At 38.0% G+C, this 18,390-nt stretch overlaps 1 protein-coding gene across 11 annotated transcripts in view; it reads right to left on the bottom strand.

The window, feature by feature from the left end:
- LOC145266937 (alpha-1,3-mannosyl-glycoprotein 2-beta-N-acetylglucosaminyltransferase-like) overlaps positions 1–18,390 on the bottom strand; it is a 471,814-nt gene that overhangs the window by 92,831 nt on the left and 360,593 nt on the right. The window contains exon 2 of one of the 11 annotated variants that reach the window (XM_080122747.1): positions 5,473–5,545. The exons of 9 other annotated variants lie outside the window; for them this stretch is intronic. Coding sequence is in view for 1 of the 2 variants with exons in the window: in XM_080122738.1 (XP_079978864.1) it covers positions 5,670–5,695 (26 nt within the window). In the remaining variant the exon portion in view is untranslated. Of the gene's footprint in view, positions 1–5,472; positions 5,546–5,669; positions 5,742–18,390 lie in introns of those variants that run through there. One more of the 11 variants, XM_080122738.1, reaches the window with a different exon arrangement.

The following is an 18,390-nucleotide window of genomic DNA, read 5'->3' as shown; positions in this document are numbered from 1 at the left end:
TTCTTAATGCCATCCAACAAATATCAGCATGTAAAACAGACGTTAAACTAATGACGATGAGAACGATGATGACGACATTATGATGTGACAATGATACGATGTGAAAATGATGACGAGGACGATCATATGACGATCATGATATGATGATGATGATATGACGATATGATCATGTGACGATGATATAACGATATGATCATGTGACGATGATATGACGATATGATCATGTGACGATGATATGACGATATGATCATGTGACAACGATATGACGATATGATCATGTGACAACGATATGACGATATGATCATATGACAACGATATGACAATATGATCATGTGACAACGATATGACAATATGATCATGTGACAACGATATGACAATATGATCATGTGACAACGATATGATGATATGATCATGTGACGATGATATGCCGATATGATCATGATATGATCATGTGATAACGATATGATATGATCATGATATGATGATGTGATGATGATATGATGATGTGATAACGATATGATATGATCATGTGACGATGATATGATGATATAATCATGATATGATAATATGATCATGATATGATGATATGATCATGATATGATGATATGATCATGTGACAACGATATGATGATATGATCATGATACGATATGATCATGATACGATGATATGATACGATGATATGATAATGATATGATGATATGATCATGATACGATGATATGATCATGATATGATGATATGATATGATGATGATATGATCATGATATGATATGATCATGATATGATGATATGATCATGATATGATGATATGATCATGATATGATGATATGATCATATGACAACGATATGATGATATGATCATATGACAACGATATGATGATATGATCATGATGATTATACAATAATGTGATGATAATGTGTCAATTATGATATGCTGAGATAATGTGATGACGATGATATGATGATGTAACGATGATATGATGATGTGATGATAATGTGATGATGATGATGCTGCTGATAATGATTATGTGGACAATGACGATGACAATGATGATGATGATGATCTTTTGTACAACCCCCCCCCCTTCCACACCCACACACCCACACACAGGAGCCAACAATGCCATTGAAATTCTTCCACCGTACATCTTTACATTACCCATTCCTTCCTTACAAATGCACATACTTCAGTCATTTACGATTAAACGGACTCTAATTGCCACTCACATGAGGATAGGAAGGAACGAGGCCGAATGGTCAGCGAACTCACCTTCGTAATAACGACTGATTAAGGTTCCACAAGGACCACCCAAGTTCAAATTGACGATCTGTATGCATTACCATGGCAACGGATACCGCACGCCTAATCAGGTGCCAACGGCACATTAACATTTGCATAACATTATTTTAACATATTTATGTATATTGCGACGGGCTTTAATGTAAATTGGAATTATCCATCGTTCGTTAGTGTATGCTCTCTGTCAAAAAGGAATGAACCATTCATTTCAACTCGAGCGTTGGTGGTGAAAGTGGAGATGCTCAGCTTTCATCATCATCATCATCATCATCAAAATTCGCTTTACGTTCGATACAACATGACAAAATAGGGACCACGTGCCTTGGAAAGAAACTTAAAGAAACTTAAACATGTGGCTGCTAAAAAAAAATCTTGCATTTTAGAGTACCATTTTTTTTTTTAAAGAGATAACGAAAAGGGGAAGAGAAAAAGGAAGAAAGGGGGGGAAGAGAAAAAGGAAGAAAGGGGGGGAAGAGAAAAAGGAAGAAAGGGGGGGAAGAGAAAAAGGAAGAAAGGGGGGGAAGAGAAAAAGGAAGAAAGGGGGGGAAGAGAAAAAGGAAGAAAGGGGGGGAAGAGAAAAAGGAAGAAAGGGGGGGAAGAGAAAAAGGAAGAAAGGGGGGGAAGAGAAAAAGGAAGAAAGGGGGGGAAGAGAAAAAGGAAGAAGGGGGGGGGGAAGAGAAACAGGAAGAAAGGGGGGGAAGAGAAACAGGAAGAAAGGGGGGAAGAGAAACAGGAAGAAAGGGGGGAAGAGAAACAGGAAGAAAGGGGGGAAGAGAAACAGGAAGAAAGGGGGGAAGAGAAACAGGAAGAAAGGGGGGGAAGAGAAACAGGAAGAAAGGGTGGAAGAGAAACAGGAAGAAAGGGGGGGAAAGAGAAACAGGAAGAAAGGGGGGGAAAGAGAAACAGGAAGAAAGGGGGGAAAGAGAAACAGGAAGAAAGGGGGAAAGAGAAACAGGAAGAAAGGGGGGAAAGAGAAACAGAAAGAAAGGGGGGAAAGAGAAACAGGAAGAAAGGGGGGAAAGAGAAACAGGAAGAAAGGGGGGAAAGAGAAACAGGAAGAAAGGGGGGAAAGAGAAACAGGAAGAAAGGGGGGAAAGAGAAACAGGAAGAAAGGGGGGAAAGAGAAACAGGAAGAAAGGGGGGAAAGAGAAACAGGAAGAAAGGGGGGAAAGAGAAACAGGAAGAAAGGGGGGAAAGAGAAACAGGAAGAAAGGGGGGAAAGAGAAACAGGAAGAAAGGGGGGAAAGAGAAACAGGAAGAAAGGGGGGAAAGAGAAACAGGAAGAAAGGGGGGAAAGAGAAACAGGAAGAAAGGGGGGAAAGAGAAACAGGAAGAAAGGGGGGAAAGAGAAACAGGAAGAAAGGGGGGAAAGAGAAACAGGAAGAAAGGGGGGAAAGAGAAACAGGAAGAAAGGGGGGAAAGAGAAACAGGAAGAAAGGGGGGAAAGAGAAACAAGAAGAAAGGGGGGAAGAGAAACAAGAAGAAAGGGGGGAAGAGAAACAAGAAGAAAGGGGGGAAAGAGAAACAAGAAGAAAGGGGGGAAAGAGAAACAAGAAGAAAGGGGGTAAAGAGAAACAAGAAGAAAGGGGGTAAAGAGAAACAAGAAGAAAGGGGGTAAAGAGAGGAAGAAGAAAGGGGGTAAAGAGAGGAAGAAGAAAGGGGGTAAAGAGAGGAAGAAGAAAGGGGGTAAAGAGAGGAAGAAGAAAGGGGGTAAAGAGAGGAAGAAGAAAGGGGGAAAGAGAAAAAGGAAGAAAGGGGGTAAACAGAAAAAGGAAGAAAGGGGGTAAAGAGAGGAAGAAGAAAGGGGGAAAGAGAGGAAGAAGAAAGGGGGAAAGAGAGGAAGAAGAAAGGGGGAAAGAGAGGAAGAAGAAAGGGGGAAAGAGAGGAAGAAGAAAGGGGGAAAGAGAGGAAGAAGAAAGGGGGAAAGAGAGGAAGAAGAAAGGGGGAAAGAGAGGAAGAAGAAAGGGGGAAAGAAAGGAAGAAGAAAGGGGGAAAGAGAGGAAGAAGAAAGGGGGAAAGAGAGGAAGAAGAAAGGGGGAAAGAGAGGAAGAAGAAAGGGGGAAAGAGAAAAAGAAGAAAGGGGGAAAGAGAGGAAGAAGAAAGGGGGAAAGAGAGGAAGAAGAAAGGGGGAAAGAGAAAAAGAAGAAAGGGGGAAAGAGAAAAAGAAGAAAGGGGGAAAGAGAAAAAGAAAGGGGGAAGAGAAAAAGAAGAAAGGGGGAAGAGAAAAAGAAGAAAGGGGGAAAGAGAAAAAAGGGGGAAAGAGAAAAAAGGGGGAAAGAGAAGAAGAAAGAGGGAAAGAGAAGAAGAAAGGGGGAAAGAGAAGAAGAAAGGGGGAAAGAGAAGAAGAAAGGGGGAAAGAGAAGAAGAAAGGGGGAAAGAGAGGAAGAAAGGGGGAAAGAAAAAGGAAAGGGAAAAGTAAAACAGCAAGGAGAAAGTAAAAAAAGAGAAAGAAAGAAAAAGGGAAAGAGCGAAAAAAAGGGGAAGGAGATAAAGGAACGAAAGAGCGAAAAAAAGGGGAAGAGATAAAGGAAAGTAAAAACAGAAAGAGAAATAAAAAGGAAAGAAAAAATAGTGAAAGAGAAAGAAAAAAGAAAGAAAAAGGGAAAAATAAAAAAAGGAAAAAAGAAAAGGGAAAGAGAAGAAAAGGAGAAAGAAGAAAAGGAGAAAGAGGTGAAGAAAAGGGGAATGAGAAAAAGAAAATGGGAATTAGAAGAAAGAGTAAAAGGGAAAGAAAAGAGGAAAGAGAGAGAGAGAGAGAGAAAGAAAAAGGAAAAGTAAAAAAGTAAAGGGATATAGAGAAAGAAAATAGCAATATTGGAAGTGTGGGACATTTGTTGATAGTCATTCAAATCCGGGCAACGTCGGCTCTCCCTACTAGTATATATGATAATAATTATGAAAACAATATTCCGACATGATGAGAGATGAAAAAGAAACAAATCAAATTATATGTTCATCAACGTTTCGTCTTTATTTCAAGACTTCTTCTGGATGTATAATATACGTATATCTCCAAATATTGTACGGGTATTTTATTTCCTTCAACTTATTCACCCTGAGAAAGTCTTGAAAAAATATGAAACGTTGATGAATATAAAATTTGTATCTTTCTATGTATAAAAGTAAAAGAAAAAGAAATAGAAAGAAAAATAGAGAGAAAGACACAAAAAAGGAATGAGAAAAGAAAAAGGAAGGGAAGGACGGAGAAGAAAAGAGAAAAAGAAAAAAGGAAAGAGAAAGAAATGATAAAGAAAAATAAGGGAAAGTGAGAAACAAAAAGGCAAGAAAGAAAAGGGCAAGAAAAGAAAAGAAAAAAGAAAAGAAAAAAGAAAAGAAAAGAAAAAAGAAAAGAAAAGAAAAAAGAAAAGAAAAGAAAAAAGAAAAGAAAAGAAAAAAGAAAAGAGAAAAGAAAAGAAAAAAGAAAAGAAAAAGAAAAGAAAAAAGAAAAGAAAAAGAAAAGAAAAAGGAAAGAAAAAGGAAAGAAAAGAACAAGGAAAGAAAAGAACAAGGAAAGAGAGAACAAGGAAAGAGAGAACAAGGAAAGATAGAACAAGGAAAGATAGAACAAGGAAAAGAGAGAATGAAAAAGGAAAAGAGAGAATGAAAAAGAGAAGGAATAAAAAAGGAAAGCGAAAGAAAAGACAAAGAAAAATAAGGGAAAGTTAGAAAAAGGGACAGATAGAAAGAGAAAGGGAAAGAGAAAAAACGGAAAGAGAAAGAAAAGAGAAAGAAGGAAAAGAGAGGAAAAAAGGAGAAGAGAGGAAAAAAGGAGAAGAGAGGAAAAAAGGAGAAGAGAGGAAAAAAGGAGAAGAGAGGAAAAAAGGAGAAGAGAGGAAAAAAGGAGAAGAGAGGAAAAAAGGAGAAGAGGAAAAAGGAAAGAGTGAAAGAAAATGGAAAGAGTGAAAGAAAGAGGGAAAGAGTGAAAGAAAGAGGGTATGAGAGAAAGAAAGAGGGTATGAGAGAAAGAAAATAGAAATAAAGAAAGAAAGACAAAGGAGAGAAAGACAAAGGAGAGAAAGAAAAAGGGAAAGAGAAAGAAGAGGAAAAGAGAGGAATAAAAGGAAAAGACAAAAAGGAAAGAAAGCGACTTAAATGTAATTCTTTATGTTATTTAAAAAAAAAAAACATTAATCTGTTACCTTGAAAATATTAAGAAAAGAATTCAAGAATTACCTAAATTAGAAGTGAGACTCTGGAATATCATAAAATTTCGATGACACAACACCTTTCTCAAGTATTTCCAGTTCTATAATACACATGAAGCAGAACGTAACCTTATTTTTTTTTAAGAAATAAAATTTTTAAATATTTAAGCTTATCTTAGAAACTAAGGTTAAGCTGAAATAATAATAAAAATCAACAACAATTACCCGTTCCATTCTTTGGAATCATCCATAATGAACTTAGAAATGTCAACCGCACAAAATATGTATGAAATAGTGACACATTCATGGCAACCCCTTGCTCTTTATATATATGTGTGTGTGTGTGTGTGTGTGTGTGTGTGTGTGTGTGTTTGCGTTGTTAATGTTGCCCTAACCTATCAATATATATAGATAACAATAGGAAAAAAAAAGATTCGGTTACAGCTTTCAAAAGCTTAGCCAGATCTTTGGAGATAAACTGAAATATGACATTCAAGTTCTTCCAGATGAAAGAAATGGTTAACGAATGGATGAAATAGAATTCACTCAACCAGCCAGCAGCAACACATTCGCTTACGTCAAGCTTTATCGCATCTACATCCAGTGGGGTAGGATGCCTGCTCTGACACATTTACCTATATAGTAGATAGTATGACACCCATAACTGAAAACTACAAGTAAAATATCACCGACAAATCCGCTTAGCAATAAAATCTCACCCCTTTAGTGTTTAGGTTCCTAAATGCCAGAAAGCTTTCTATTCTAATAGTTTCTTCCCCCGAACAGCTAGACTTTGGAATTCTCTTCCTGCTCCCAGCTTCCATGGCTGCACTGATATGCAGAAGTTGTGAGAAATTCCATATACGACAGCCATCTTTTCTTGTTTGTCCGCCCACGCATTAGTGGTCGGCTGTCATTGGTTTAAATTTTAATGTGTCATGTGATTTGACTTGGCGCGCTTTTTGTATCATGCTTTCTTTTTTCAGTCTAGCAGAAACTCGGCATCAAGATAGACTCAAGCCACAGCGGCTCTCACTGGAGGGAGCGAAGACAATTCCTTCATGAACACCCAACAGTTGGTGAACGAAGGACACCTCTCTATAAGCAGAGACAACTTATATTGCTGAATCTATCCAAATTAAGGATGACATTCAAAAACTGTTCTGCATGTTTATTTTCCAAATATTGGATCTTATCTCATTTCATCTCAAGTCCAGTGGGGCTCACATATGCCTGATTATAGGCGCCAACATTCCCACCGAGTTTACCATCAACATTCATAGATCCTTCCAAAGGAACAACGAACTAACATTCCAACAATAGGAATCCAAACTAAAGGCTCCATGCATATGGAAGCAAAACCTGCCACCGTTTTGCAAAAGGACAATACCAGAACCAATAAACTTTCATTGCTGTTTACTTGTGAATAAATTTGGAGTTTGAAAGGTTATGGCTTTTGTATTTGTAGATTCTTTTGCTTCTGCAGGGAGGAAATTGAGATGTGAGAAAAAAAAGTTTAAATGTCATGTAAACCAACATCTTAAAAAAAAAACACAAAAAATTTCCTTTTCCTTTCTCTCTTTCCTTTTTCGTGTCTTTCTCCCTATTATTCTTTCTATCGCTTTTTCTTTTACTTTATATATAGAAAGATGCAAATTATTTCATCGTAATTTTTACTCGTCATTGAAGAGGAAGGACCAGGGTTTAAATCGCATATAAACATTCTTTATTTTCCAAAAACGGACGAAATTTGATTTGAGCATCACAAAATAATCAAAACATAAAAACAATGCGAATATAACAATGGCGTCATATGTATACGAAAAACAGGTCTTTAAAAAAACATTAATATATATATATATATATATATATATATATAAACTAACTACAAATATACATCTTTTAAAAGTTTTTGTTCAATTATTATCCAAGTGAAATATAAACAGTAAAAGTCTTACCTTTGGCTAGAAATATGAAAAAGACACACACACACACACACACACACACAGAGAAAAATTTCATATGTTAGGAAACAACATCTAAAACAATTAACTTCCGGTTTGATATGGAACCCGTTAACTGACAGAATTTCCTTTATTATTAACAAGCCTGCACGCCCGGCGTTGCCAGGGTTTTTTGGAGGTGTGTGTTGAGAAAAAAAAAAAAAAAAAAAGTGGTAGTAGGCAGGCAGGCTCGAACCCATGCTGCGAAGGAGGAAAAGAATGTGAAAAAAAAAAAAAAAAAGAAAAAAAAAAGACGTGCGGTCTTTTCCGTTGCGTCCATCACCAAACCGGAAGTGGCAAAGGTTTAAATTAAAGCTAGTAAATCGAAAAGAGAGGGTGACTTTCGAAAATATCGGCAAAAAGCGACCCCTCCTTGTAGAAAACTGCCCAGTTGAGGGGGAAGCCAATTTTTCGATATTTGTTGTTCAAAGGGTTGAGCTTCAAAATGATATTTTGTGAAAATCCGTCGCCTCTGTCGAAAGTTTTAGACAGACATACAAACATTTGAACAGACAGGTGAGATTTATATTATAGACTAACCTGGGTGCCCGGCGTTGCCCGGGTGTTTGGAGGTGTGTGTTGAGAAAAAAAAAAAAAAAAAAGTTGTAATAGGCAGGCAGGCTTGAACCCGTGATGCGAAGGCGGCAATGAAAGTGGGGTGTGAAAGGGTGTTGGTTGAACAAAAGCAAAAAAGTTTTAGTAGGCAAGCAGGCTCAAACCCATACCACGAAGGAGGAAAAGAAAGTGAAAAAAAAAAACTTGACGCGTTAGCTACTGCACCCATCGCCAAACCGGAAGTGACATAGGTTTAAATTAAGGCTAGACAATCGAAAGAGGCAATGACTTTTGAAAATATCGGTGAAGAAGCGACCCCTCCTTGTAGAAAAGTGCCCAGTTGAGGGTGAAGGAATCAATGTTTTTGACCAATTTTTCGATATTTGTCGTCTGAAGGGTCGAGCTTCAAAACGATACCGATCTTGTGAAAATCTGTCGACTCTGTCGAAAGTTTTAGGCATACATACATACATTTAAACAGATGGGTGAGATTTATATTAAAGACTAGCTGGGTACCCGGCATTGCACGGGTGTTTGGAGGTGTGTGTGCTCTTAAATTTAAAAAAAAAAAAAAAGTTTTGGTAGGTAGTTAGGATCGAACCCGAAGCCCTGCGGCAAAGTTGGAAAAAAATGTGAAACGTTAACCGCTCGGTCAGCAAGAAAGAGTAAGTGAAAACCTTCGAATTTATTTAAGTAGAATTGACAGGTGCTTGCTTAATGAGGTCAAATAGAAGTCGCGGAGTTAAGATTTATGACGATGTAAGCAATGGCTATTCAGCAGTTAACATTTTCTGCGGGACAGTTTTTAATGGGGTGAATGGGAGGAAAAGCAGCTCCCCCGTTTATTAGAGGAGTGTTGTCCAAATTAAAGCAATTGTCTGATATGACGGTGAAAAGCCAACATTGACCAAATGTTTACATCGCTTTCTGGAGACCACCCGGTCATTCGAATCCAGTTTCGCTTTTTTATAGCGAATAGCGAAAGAAATACGTGGTGATCTAAAAATCTGAAAAAAAATAATGTTTAAACGTTGGGCAAATTAAATACACGCACGACCCCCATTGTTAAGTCGTACATATTATCATCTAGACAGCATATAAAAAGTTTTAAGAAGGAGTGAACCGACCGAGAAGCCCGGCAAAAAAGCTTTTGGCAGACATACAGAAAAATACACACACACACACACACATTTTCGCTTTTATATATATAGATTTTTAATATCATAATTTGTAGTCCGAAAAGTGTAATATTTAAATTATTTTTATTATATTTCTCTTTATTCTAGGAAATGTCGATTTTTAATACCTAAAACTAAACTTTTTATTTTTATTTTTTTTTAAATCTTAACTAAATCCTTAAATTAACTTTCGAAAACTTATTTTCAATTCAAAATTTTTGTATCAAAAACTAAAAGTCGCATTTTTATTTCATATTTACTGATTGTAAAACATACCGTGCACAAAGAAATTCAATCAACTTAAATAGAAAAGACGCTTGCCTTTTTTCTGTTGTTCTTGGCCTTCGGGCCGGGATCAAAGTGTAGTATCTGTTCCGGCAGATGCTGCAAGCTATGACTAGCTATGACTAGCAAAGACCAGATGTGGGGGCAATCCCACATGCCTGACCTTTAACCAGCTCCCATTTCCCACCTCTCGGGAGCTGGTCCCCTTTTTCCCTTCCCCCTCCCTTCACTCCTCACATTAAAAATCGGCCTTGTGCCTAATTTACTCAGTGGGGGAGCAAATAAATACCATCTGTTCTGCAGATGCTGCACTTAAGATAATTTGTACCAGTCAATGGAGGGGAAACCCTCTATACTGGGACCATTATTATTTTTGGTAACCAGAGTGCCCCCTTTTTGTCTACTTTTAGGGGAGCTGGTTTTTACCCCACATTAAAAACGGCCTTGTGCCTAATTTGCTTTGGGGGGGAAGCAAATAAATACATTAAATAAATAGAAAAGAGGCTTTCCTTTTTTATGTTGTTCTTGGCCTTCACACCGGGATCAAAGTGTAGTATCTGTTCTGCAGATGCTGCACTTAAGGTAATTTGTCCCAGTCAATGGAGGGGAAACCCTCTATACTGGAACGATTATTATTTTTCGTAACTAGAGTGCCTCCTTTTTGCCTTCTTTTAGGGGAGCTGGTTTTTACCCCACATTAAAAACGGCCTTGTGCCTAATTTGCTTTGGTGGGGAAGCAAATAAATACATTAAATCATAATTGTTTCAGTTACTTGGTTTCGAAAGTATACTTTGGTTCTGACAAAAGAAACGAGTAATGCTACGATTTTTATCAGTGAAGTGCGAACAGATGACTGTATCATCAGTCTATCATAGCAAAAATTATTCACGTTCGATTTCTAAATATATGCACTATTCAAAAACGGCATAGATTAAAAAAAATGTTTTTTTATTTATTTAATATAAACATTGTCTGTTTATCCATAATAGTGAGAATCTTCCACATTTTTTTCACAAATCTTGAAAAACTCAAGCATTTAAAAAAAAAAAAAATTTAAATTACAAAACTAAAAACTATCAAATGTAAAGAATAAATAATTTTTTAAAAATTTCGTAAAATATAAATAATTAATATATTTTCTAACTTCTCCCCCCCCCAAAAAAAAAAATGGATAAAAAAAATCAGTAGAGTAGCTATTTACAATGCCTCTTCACGGGACAGAGTTAGACAGCAGGGTTGTTTTTTAACGTGGAGAAAAGGCACAAAACTAAAAATTGTCTCAGTCGTGAAGGATTTCTCCTTCACTGAGAGAGAACAAGTGCAGCAGCTGAAGAACAGAGCTACGGGCGTCACGACTTGGTAATCTCAGTAACTTCGGGACGATCAAAGTGTAGTATCTGTTCTTCAGATGCTGCATTTCAATTTCTTGTTCTCTGTCAGTGGAGGAGAAATCCTTCACGACTGAGACAATTTTTATTTTTGTTCCTTTTCTTCACGTTAAAAAACGACCCTGGTGTCTAACTCTGTCCCGTGGGGAGACATTGTAAATAGGAACTACTGAAGTTCTTTGGGTGCCTATTTTGCCTTAACAGTAAAAGAATGGCATGTAAATGTCTATCTGTATAACCCAAAGACTCAAGTATAAGTCCTAGTATGTATAGTAGTGATGGAACGATTCCAATATTTTTCCCCCGATTCCGTACTAAATTATGGATTCCGATTCTTTATAAATCTCTATAAAGATATTTTTTCACGATTACTTTTTACTTTTGAAATTACTACTCTATATTGGGTACAATATAATAATGAATGCAGCATTGGCTCTATAATAATTACAAAATCTGCCTAAATTAAAATATCATGTTAATGCAGATTTTACGACCGAGCAACGTCGGGTAATCAAAAACATATATTGAGTGCAAGAGAATTGGCTCTTTAATAACAGATACGAAATGATCAGGCAATGCAAGGTGGCTTGCTAGTGTGTGTGTATATATATATATATATATATATATATATATATATATATAAAAGTGAACGTGTCTGTCTGTCTGTGTGTCTGTCTGTCTGTGTACATTTCCCTACGCAATAACTCTGTCAATTTTTAGTCTATAGACTCGAAATTTGAAATACCGGGTACTGAGATTTGGGAAAATCGATGTGACGGGTGTCAGCCAGAAATTTGGCTGTTAAGGGGTCAAATTTCAACGATTTGACCTTTAAGAACTCTACCAAACTCCTCCGACAATTTTGGGTCTACACCCTTGAAATTTTAGATATAGGTTCCGTGGACATGGATCTAACGTAATAACTTGATTTGAGGCCAAAACAATAAATTTTCAGGGGTCATAATAGGGGTCAAAGTTTAAAAAATTACCCCCTTTTTTTTTTGCTCAGCATACACCTCTAAACACCCGGGCAACGCCGGGCACCCATGCTAGTATATATATATATATATATATATATATATATATATATATATATTTGTGATGGGACAATTCCAAAATTTTTCCCGATTTTGATACAATTACTGGATTCCGATTCTGTAAATGTCTAAATATTTTAACTATGAAGTTGTTCACGTTAGGGTTTGTGTTCTTGGATAGAAGCGCTGGTTTAATTTGAATTAAATAAATACTATATTAGATATGTTTGAAGCCAAAACAACGCATTATTACAAAATAAAGATATTTATTTTGCTTGAAATTTACATTGAAATTTATAAATATATTTCGAAGATACACTTCATCATCAGTATGTCTTTCTGTTTTTTTTTTGTTTTGTTTTTTTTGCCATGTTGTTGTTGGAGCATAAAATCAGAAGTCCGTATTTATTTTATATAGTTGTTATTTTTCACTATTGCCATAAAAACTCATGCTAAATATGAATATATTTACTCAAACGTGAAAATACATTTGTCGGGTGGGGTGGGCGTCCGTAGATTTATTTTAATGGTAGTTTAACATAAATAGATATTCATTATTTCCTCATTACTATTAGCAGTAAAAGATTTCACTTTAAACGAAATAAAATACAAAGCAAATTAAAGGAATCGTTTTTGGCATCGGAAAATAGGCACAAATTTTTCTGATTCTGGATTCCAATTAATTAAACACTAATACGTAGAAAGAGAGCTTGAATGTGATTGGCCGCTACTTCAATTTGGATGTCCGGAGTCAACTGTTTGATTACATGACCCAATGATTCGAGTATAAGTCCTAGTACTGTGACAAATCAGAAAGGGGGATAGTTTAAATATAATTGGAAGGAACTTAAAGTTGCATGCGCAAGACTGACTCTTTGATTATATGACCCAAAGAATCGAGTATAAGTCCTAGTACTGAGAAATGTTATAAGAAAAGAGCATAGTTTGAATATAATTGAGTAGCAATTCAATTTGCATACATGAGGCTGACTCTTGGATTATATGACCCGAAAACTCTAGTATAAGTCCTAGTACTGAAAAATGTTATGAGAAAGAAGGATAGTTTGAATATAATTAGATGGCATTTCAAGTTGCATGTGCAGGGCTGACTGTTGGATTATATGACCCAAAGACATTTCGATACAAAATCTATCTAAGAACACTGCCAGGCACATAAAGTACCTTCGAGTAAAATTTCATAGAAATCGGCCCAACCATTTTTGAGTCTTCCAAGAAGGAGGATAGTTTGAATTTTTATGTACTCTATATATCAAAGTAATTTTCCCGGATCAAAGGAAAAAAAAATTAAAGAAAAAGACAAACATGTCTGCCACCACTATTACCAATCATCACGGCGTTCTCACTTAAAACTCATTAACTCTTATCCTCGAGTGGCTTTCTGGCCTTGCCTCTTATTTATCTATTATTTTTTTTTTACAAAGGAGTCATCATTTAGTAAGGCCCAGAGGCCACTCGAGGATCAGGGTTAATGAGTGTACGATAGTCAATGGGACAATATCGTAGTAATCGTTAGTAGTGGAAATTTGGTAAATTGGATTACTTAAGAGGAACAACTCATCAAGAATTTGTTTACGTTGGACTTGAAGACGACCATATTGTAGTCAGCTAGAAAGCAGGAAAACGGAAGAGAGTTCCACAGGTGCGCAGTTTTAAGAAGCTTTGTTCATGGAATCTACGCTTAGGTTTAGGCACAGATAAATAGTGGGGGGGGGGAAATTATTGATAGTGGTTTCAATTAGACGAGTGTTTTTCGTGAAAGTTTGGCGATGGGGGGGGGCATAGATTGGAGCTCAGACGAGCACTTGCTATGAAAATAACGATACAGATGAGTTAAAAAAAAAAAAAAATAATAATAATTGTTCAAAACGCCATTATTTATTTTGACTGTTCAGCTATGGATTCCCCGAGTCATCACAATATTGTCAGCCATGATGGATTTATTTTTTCTGATAAGAAAATTCAATAAATAATGAGATTTTATGGATAAGAAAGCGAAGAAAAAACAAATCAGATATTAAATTAAATTCTTCGCACCCACCCCTCTCCGGCACCCACCCCTCTCCGGCACCCACCCCTCTCCGGCACCCATGGCCTGATCTATTTACGTCATAGAAGATAGTTTCAACGTCAGAAGTCAGAGAGAATCTCTACGCATTTGGTACGGGCATCTTGGTGGGAAGAGGGTGAAGGGGACGGCGTAAAAGAGAAAAAGAGGAGATAGAAGAAGAAAGAGGGAGGAAAAGAGGAAGATGAGAAAGGCGGCGGCATGGGGAGAGGGAGATAAATGATGAAAATGGGAAAGGGGGGGAGAAAAAATAGACGAAAGGGGAGAATAGAGGGAAAAAAGAGAGGGGGAAGGATTGGGGGAGAGAGGGAATAGAAGGTAGGGAAGGAAAAGCAAATAAGAGTGGGAGAAAAAGGGGAGCAAATAAGAGTGAGAGAAAAAGGGGAAGCAAATAAGAGTGGGAGAAAAAGGGGGAGCAAATAAGAATAGGAGAAAAAGGGGGAGCAAATAAGAGTGGGAGAAAATGGGGAAGCAAATAAGAGTGAGAGAAAAAGGGGAAGCAAATAAGAGTGGGAGAAAAAGGGGAGCAAATAAGAGTGGGAGAAAAAGGGGGAGACAATAAGAATAAGAGAAAAAGGGGAAGCAAATAAGAGTGAGAGAAAAAGGGGAAGCAAATAAGAGTGAGAGAAAAAGGGGAAGCAAATAAGAGTGAGAGAAAAAGGGGAAGCAAATAAGAGTGAGACAAAAAGGGGAAGCAAATAAGAGTGAGACAAAAAGGGGAAGCAAATAAGAGTGAGACAAAAAGGGGAAGCAAATAAGGGTGGGACAAAAAGGGGAAGCAAATAAGAGTGGGAGAAAAAGGGGAAGCAAATAAGAGTGAGACAAAAAGGGGAAGCAAATAAGAGTGGGACAAAAAGGGGAAGCAAATAAGAGTGAGACAAAAAGGGGAAGCAAATAAGAGTGAGACAAAAAGGGGAAGCAAATAAGAGTGAGAGAAAAAGGGGAAGCAAATAAGAGTGAGACAAAAAGGGGAAGCAAACAAGAGTGGGACAAAAAGGGGAAGCAAATAAGAGTGAGACAAAAAGGGGAAGCAAATAAGAGTGAGAGAAAAAGGGGAAGCAAATAAGAGTGGGACAAAAAGGGGAAGCAAATAAGAGTGGGACAAAAAAGGGAAGCAAATAAGAGTGAGACAAAAAGGGGAAGCAAATAAGAGTGAGACAAAAAGGGGAAGCAAATAAGAGTGAGACAAAAAGGGGAGCAAATAAGAGTGAGACAAAAAGGGGAAGCAAATAAGAGTGAGACAAAAAGTGGAAGCAAATAAGAGTGAGACAAAAAGTGGAAGCAAATAAGAGTGAGACAAAAAGTGGAAGCAAATAAGAGTGAGACAAAAAGGGGAAGCAAATAAGAGTGAGACAAAAAGGGGAAGCAAATAAGAGTGAGACAAAAAGGGGAAGCAAATAAGAGTGAGACAAAAAGGGGAAGCAAATAAGAGTGAGACAAAAAGGGGAAGCAAATAAGAGTGAGACAAAAAGGGGAAGCAAATAAGAGTGAGACAAAAAGGGGAAGCAAATAAGAGTGAGACAAAAAGGGGAAGCAAATAAGAGTGAGACAAAAAGGGGAAGCAAATAAGAGTGAGACAAAAAGGGGAAGCAAATAAGAGTGAGACAAAAAGGGGAAGCAAATAAGAGTGAGACAAAAAGGGGAAGCAAATAAGAGTGAGACAAAAAGGGGAAGCAAATAAGAGTGAGACAAAAAGGGGAAGCAAATAAGAGTGAGACAAAAAGGGGAAGCAAATAAGAGTGAGACAAAAAGGGGAAGCAAATAAGAGTGGGAGAAAAAGGGGAAGCAAATAAGAGTGGGAGAAAAAGGGGAAGCAAACAAGAGTGGGAGAAAATGGGGAAGCAAACAAGAGTGGGAGAAAAAGGGGAAGCAAATAAGAGTGAGACAAAAAGGGGAAGCAAATAAGAGTGGGAGAAAAAGGGGAAGCAAATAAGAGTGGGAGAAAAAGGGGAAGCAAACAAGAGTGGGAGAAAATGGGGAAGCAAACAAGAGTGGGAGAAAAAGGGGAAGCAAACAAGAGTGGGAGAAAAAGGGGAAGCAAACAAGAGTGGGAGAAAAAGGGGAAGCAAACAAGAGTGGGAGAAAAAGGGGAAGCAAACAAGAGTGGGAGAAAAAGGGGAAGCAAACAAGAGTGGGAGAAAAAGGGGAAGCAAACAAGAGTGGGAGAAAAAGGGGAAGCAAACAAGAGTGGGAGAAAAAGGGGAAGCAAACAAGAGTGGGAGAAAAAGGGGAAGCAAACAAGAGTGGGAGAAAAAGGGGAAGCAAACAAGAGTGGGAGAAAAAGGGGAAGCAAACAAGAGTGGGAGAAAAGGGGAAGCAAACAAGAGTGGGAGAAAAAGGGGAAGCAAACAAGAGTGGGAGAAAAAGGGGAAGCAAACAAGAGTGGGAGAAAAAGGGGAAGCAAACAAGAGTGGGAGAAAAAGGGGAAGCAAACAAGAGTGGGAGAAAAAGGGGAAGCAAACAAGAGTGAGACAAAAAGGGGAAGCAAATAAGAGTGAGACAAAAAGGGGAAGCAAATAAGAGTGAGAGAAAAAGGGGAAGCAAATAAGAGTGAGACAAAAAGGGGAAGCAAACAAGAGTGGGACAAAAAGGGGAAGCAAATAAGAGTGAGACAAAAAGGGGAAGCAAATAAGAGTGAGACAAAAAGGGGAAGCAAATAAGAGTGAGAGAAAAAGGGGAAGCAAATAAGAGTGGGACAAAAAGGGGAAGCAAATAAGAGTGGGACAAAAAGGGGAAGCAAATAAGAGTGGGACAAAAAAGGGAAGCAAATAAGAGTGAGACAAAAAGGGGAAGCAAATAAGAGTGAGACAAAAAGGGGAAGCAAATAAGAGTGAGACAAAAAGGGGAGCAAATAAGAGTGAGACAAAAAGGGGAAGCAAATAAGAGTGAGACAAAAAGTGGAAGCAAATAAGAGTGAGACAAAAAGTGGAAGCAAATAAGAGTGAGACAAAAAGGGGAAGCAAATAAGAGTGAGACAAAAAGGGGAAGCAAATAAGAGTGAGACAAAAAGGGGAAGCAAATAAGAGTGAGACAAAAAGGGGAAGCAAATAAGAGTGAGACAAAAAGGGGAAGCAAATAAGAGTGAGACAAAAAGGGGAAGCAAATAAGAGTGAGACAAAAAGGGGAAGCAAATAAGAGTGAGACAAAAAGGGGAAGCAAATAAGAGTGAGACAAAAAGGGGAAGCAAATAAGAGTGAGACAAAAAGGGGAAGCAAATAAGAGTGAGACAAAAAGGGGAAGCAAATAAGAGTGAGACAAAAAGGGGAAGCAAATAAGAGTGAGACAAAAAGGGGAAGCAAATAAGAGTGAGACAAAAAGGGGAAGCAAATAAGAGTGGGAGAAAAAGGGGAAGCAAATAAGAGTGGGAGAAAAAGGGGAAGCAAACAAGAGTGGGAGAAAATGGGGAAGCAAACAAGAGTGGGAGAAAAAGGGGAAGCAAACAAGAGTGGGAGAAAAAGGGGAAGCAAACAAGAGTGGGAGAAAAAGGGGAAGCAAACAAGAGTGGGAGAAAAAGGGGAAGCAAACAAGAGTGGGAGAAAAAGGGGAAGCAAACAAGAGTGGGAGAAAAAGGGGAAGCAAACAAGAGTGGGAGAAAAAGGGGAAGCAAACAAGAGTGGGAGAAAAAGGGGAAGCAAACAAGAGTGGGAGAAAAAGGGGAAGCAAACAAGAGTGGGAGAAAAAGGGGAAGCAAACAAGAGTGGGAGAAAAAGGGGAAGCAAACAAGAGTGGGAGAAAAAGGGGAAGCAAACAAGAGTGGGAGAAAAAGGGGAAGCAAACAAGAGTGGGAGAAAAAGGGGAAGCAAACAAGAGTGGGAGAAAAAGGGGAAGCAAACAAGAGTGGGAGAAAAAGGGGAAGCAAACAAGAGTGGGAGAAAAAGGGGAAGCAAACAAGAGTGGGAGAAAAAGGGGAAGCAAACAAGAGTGGGAGAAAAAGGGGAAGCAAACAAGAGTGGGAGAAAAAGGGGAAGCAAACAAGAGTGGGAGAAAAAGGGGAAGCAAACAAGAGTGGGAGAAAAAGGGGAAGCAAACAAGAGTGGGAGAAAAAGGGGAAGCAAACAAGAGTGGGAGAAAAAGGGGAAGCAAACAAGAGTGGGAGAAAAAGGGGAAGCAAACAAGAGTGGGAGAAAAAGGGGAAGCAAACAAGAGTGGGAGAAAAAGGGGAAGCAAACAAGAGTGGGAGAAAAAGGGGAAGCAAATAAGAGTGGGAGAAAAAGGGGAAGCAAACAAGAGTGGGAGAAAAAGGGGAAGCAAACAAGAGTGGGAGAAAAAGGGGAAGCAAACAAGAATAGGAGGAAAGGGGGAGCAAATAAGAATAGGAGGGAAGGGGGAGCAAATAAGAATAGGAGGAAAGGGGGAGCAAATAAGGGTAGGACGAAAGGGGAGAAAATCAGAGTGGGAGGAAAGGGGATCAAA

The sequence above is a fragment of the Euprymna scolopes genome, chromosome 42, assembly GCF_053919585.1.
Source record: "Euprymna scolopes isolate OS-2025 chromosome 42, ASM5391958v1, whole genome shotgun sequence".
Classification (NCBI taxonomy): domain Eukaryota; kingdom Metazoa; phylum Mollusca; class Cephalopoda; order Sepiida; family Sepiolidae; genus Euprymna; species Euprymna scolopes.
Note: the sequence above shows the minus strand (reverse complement) of the source record. Positions and strands in the feature narration are given on the sequence as shown.